Here is a 4,068-nt window from a genome sequence, read left to right on the forward strand (position 1 = left end):
GATGGTCACTTCAGATTTCTTGAAAACGGTGAACAAAATCGGTGATATCAGACAAACTGGATTCAGTTGTGTCGACCTTCAAATCTTCCATCTGCTGCTGTTCTGAATAGTGAGACGCTGTCTGTTGGTCTGAATCAGTCGATATATATGGCGATGAAGAGTGAGAAAAAGGTGCTGTACTGTATGGCGCTGAATTATTTGAAGAAGATGACATCGAAGGTGTCTGGCTCCTTACGTTCATTATTTCTTCTTCTGCAAGTGACACAGCCGGGAAAAGTTGACCTCTGATTCTGTGTTGGTAACTTTGAGGCATGTTTTTAGTCAGCTAATACATAGAGATAAAAAAATTGTAAAGAGGGTCATCTTTGATACAGTGTGACTCCAACGCTCTTCTTTCTTCTGCTCTTTGTCTTGCCCTGTCCTCACGCTGTTGCATTGATTGTTTTAGCAGAATTACAACGTCTTCCTGTTTTCTTTTCCTTGATTGATTTCTTTGAATAACTGGAGTTGAAGTAGCGGTGTGATGTGCTATGCACTCCGTTCCTATGCTCCTACTACATACTTAGTTGCTGTCGTAGTTATTAATATCTTGACTTTGCTCATTCGCCTCATTGTCGAGTGAGTTGTTATCTTCTAATTCCTCGGTTTCCAGTGCATCACTTCTTGCTGATGTTTTAGTTGTAGCTTGTGAGCTGTGATCACTGTCATCACCTAGATTACTATCACGTGGACCAGCTGTCATAAAAGGTTCAAGAAATGACATCTGGTTTTGATATCTCCACGGCTTGATATTCTCAGTAGCAGCTCCGCTTTTCATATATTTCACCTGTCGTCGTCGTGCATCTCGATAGCTGCCTCTCAGCTTCAGCCACGAATTTTTTGTCTCTTCCCCTGCAATAATTAACAACGTATAACTAATAAGGCATTAATGTTGTCCCATATAGATAGACAAACTAAAGATATGCAATATTAACTTATAGTGTTTGGATAAAGACATATTTGCAATCTACTTTTATCGTTCCACATTAACAATATACTTTAGTTTTGCTTCAGATATTTAGCCTCCGGTGACAGCTACAAAAGTATTCGTATAACTATCTCCTGGGAAATCGAACTGTATCTAATATTGTAAAAGAAGTAGCTACCGCTGTATGGAAAGAAATGCAACCAAAGTATTTAGCAGAACCTACAACACAGACATGGAAATCAGTCGCTTCACGGTTTGAACATAGATGGAAATTCCCACACTGCGTTGGTGCAGTCGATGGAAAACATGTTCTTATTAAAAAAACCTGGCAAAAGCGGATCATTGTACTTTAATTATAAACATACATGCTCCATCGTTTTGATGGCGACGGTTGACGCAGATTACAAATTTATCACCGTTGATGTTGGCGCAATGGCACGATTCAGAGATGGACATGTATTTGCTAGCAGTGTGTTGGCCAAGAAAATGAGAAAAAACACGTTATTACTTCCCACTCCTGAACTAATACCTACAATTTCTGATCCAATGCCGTATGTGTTTGTGGGAGATGAAGCTTTCCCATTGTCGGAAAACATTATGAGACCATATCCTAAGAGACAGGTTACCGACAATTACGAACATCAGGTCTTCAATGCCAGACTTTCTTGAGCACGACAAACTGTGGAATGTGCTTTCGGTATACTATCATCACGTTTCCGTGTGTTCAGGAAACCATTTGAAACCAAAGTCGACACAGTGAAAGATGTTGTGAAAGCAGCCTGCGTTCTGCACAACTATTTACGATCTTCAGTAGTAGTTGCAGATGGTTTAAATGACATCGAACCATTGCCAGCAACTCAGTTACTTCGTGTGCAGGGGAACAGGAGGACTTCATCAACTGCCTTCAAAGTGAGGAAAAATTTGACTGAATATTTCAACACTTGCGGAGCAGTTCCATGGCAACATCAGTCAGCTCTGCTTGGTAATTATTGACAATATAGCAACTTCCAATTATTGTACCATTATTGTGCTCCACAGGTTATGTGCTCAAGCGAAGTACACAGTGATATGTATTAACTAAAAAATTGTGAAATAAATATTGCAGTACTTACCGCCTTTCAAATTCAGATCCTTCGCTATATCACTCCAAATCCGGTTCTTGAGTTTGACCTTCATGTAGTCTGCGTGTTTTGTGTCATACAGCTCTCTGTGTTCCCTCACTGCCTCTATTAATTTTTTTTCTGCCATGGTGAGAAGTGAACTATTCATCCACTGCACAACGTCCACTGCACAACGCCCGCTGCACAGCAGAATAGCCTGTGTACTGTCAGTAGCCGTGAATAATAAACGCGACAAGAATGCAGAAGCTAGCCAGGTGTGCCTTGTGGAAGAGTTCACGTCGTTCGATAAACATTTCATGATTGTTGCCTGTCGTTGTCTGAAATACTTTTCAATAAATTAAATATATCAAATCGCCGCACATTTTCAAAGATACTCATACTTTCGGAATAATACCGACCACTAATTCATTTGTGTATCCTGTTACATAATTAGCTTATTAATGCTGATACTGTGTATGCAACCACTGAGATGTTTTTCTCGTCATGACGAGCCAAGTAAGACATTGTCATTCGTGAAGGTTTCTCGGCTGTTTCTAGCTTGCAGTGGAAATGTGATATTCACATGCAAGTAGTACAGTGTGTCGTTATTACATTATTACATCCAAATCGAAGTAATGACTGTGGGCCTTCTATACTTCAGATCTTGTACGCTTTTTACCAGGAGCACAAAGGGGTCACACCTGTGAAGATTATCCCTTTCCGAATTTTTGTAACAGATCGTACGGATATGTCAGCATACTACGAAGCGAGAGGATAACGTTGATTTACTTTCCTGCCTTGCTTCTATATCACATGATTTTATAATATTCCTTGCTTCCTTATTCACTAACCTATGTCCGTTCTTGTGATCTGAAAACATCCTGGAGGCGTATGATACAATTCTAGCGGCCAATGGCTCACCAGTTACTGAACTATGCATTTTTCTTGAGAGAAGAAAATCAAAACAGAACAAAACTATACAGATATACATAACAGGAAAATATAATGCACTAACGACGAAAGCTGGAGCATTTAAATGGCGCAAAACGAAACACTACCCAATGGCATTAAAATTCAGTACAGAGTATAAGGCAATATTTATCGTATGGGCAGTGTTTTCACTGCTCATATGCGTCGTGCCGAAGTGAGCATATGGTCGGGCTACTTTCTCGCTCCCCGCCTCAAATTTCCCACGGTGCTAGCGAGGCACGTGCGACGTGCGGCGCGAGAAACTGTGCCTGAACCACAACGCCGCGCGACCTGGCGCAGGCGCGTGTCACGTCCCAGTCGCGTCGCGTCGCAATTTGCGCGGTCTTATTTGAAACTGTGATGTTACAAAAACGCGCGCTGCGCTGCGTCGCGCCACACGCGCTATACTCGTCTCAATTTGCGCCTAGCCTAAAGAGGGGTGGCCGCCCAATCCCACGACGTCTGAACGTGGTTTCACCTCAGTTTCGCGACGTGTTGAAGATACCACAGCAATCCTCGAAGATCCGACAAGTCGTGCAGTTTCCGAAATGCTCGTGCCGAGACTCCGGGCGATCACAATCTGTCCTCGTTCAAACTCAGATAGATCGCGCGCCTTACCCATTCCACACAAGGACAACACGCTCACTAAATAATACTATATGCACCGTGCGTATGTCTGACTAGCAGTCATTACTCGGCAGGTGACGCTGCTATCACCTAGACCAGAGGCGTACAGATTCCGCTTTTAACCTGCCCGTGCTTGCCTCTTAGCCGACACGCAAGCTGCCGCACGTTATCAAGAGAACGGACAGACTGCTCTACTCCCATCCAAGCCAAGCTGTGCCCAACCCAAGCAGGCTAAAGAGTCTTGCTTTCCTACCTGTCTTCCCGCTGTGCTACGTTACGTAGCAGTTTATTCTGTACGGTTTAATGGTAGTGATATGAGTACGGTTTGTAAGTCGATGAAAAGTTTTTTTTTTCGTCGAGTATCACAAGACGGAGCTCAACGAAGTGTATATTCATTTTTGGTCG

The 4,068-nt window shown here is 42.6% G+C and overlaps 1 protein-coding gene across 1 annotated transcript; it reads right to left on the bottom strand.

Moving 5' to 3' along the window:
• Nucleotides 1-562: 562 nt before the first annotated feature.
• LOC124722599 lies at nt 563-2,215 on the bottom strand. The gene is made up of 2 exons (XM_047247740.1): nt 2,080-2,215; nt 563-891 (listed from the first exon to the last, which is right to left on the bottom strand). Exons 1-2 carry the CDS (start codon nt 2,213-2,215, stop codon nt 563-565), a joined length of 465 nt encoding a protein of 154 aa, XP_047103696.1.
• Between the last annotated feature and the right edge of the window lie 1,853 nt (nt 2,216-4,068).

This window comes from Schistocerca piceifrons, chromosome X (assembly GCF_021461385.2).
Source record: "Schistocerca piceifrons isolate TAMUIC-IGC-003096 chromosome X, iqSchPice1.1, whole genome shotgun sequence".
Classification (NCBI taxonomy): domain Eukaryota; kingdom Metazoa; phylum Arthropoda; class Insecta; order Orthoptera; family Acrididae; genus Schistocerca; species Schistocerca piceifrons.

What these genes read in the sequence shown, in the direction of transcription:
- LOC124722599 (XM_047247740.1), bottom strand. Translation starts at nt 2,215, where the DNA reads ATGGCAGAAAAAAAATTAATAGAGGCAGTGAGGGAACACAGAGAGCTG. An exon ending in GGATCTGAATTTGAAAGGCG is followed by an intron (nt 892 to 2,079) that starts GTAAGTACTGCA and finishes TAATTATTGCAG; the next exon opens with GGGAAGAGACAAAAAATTCG.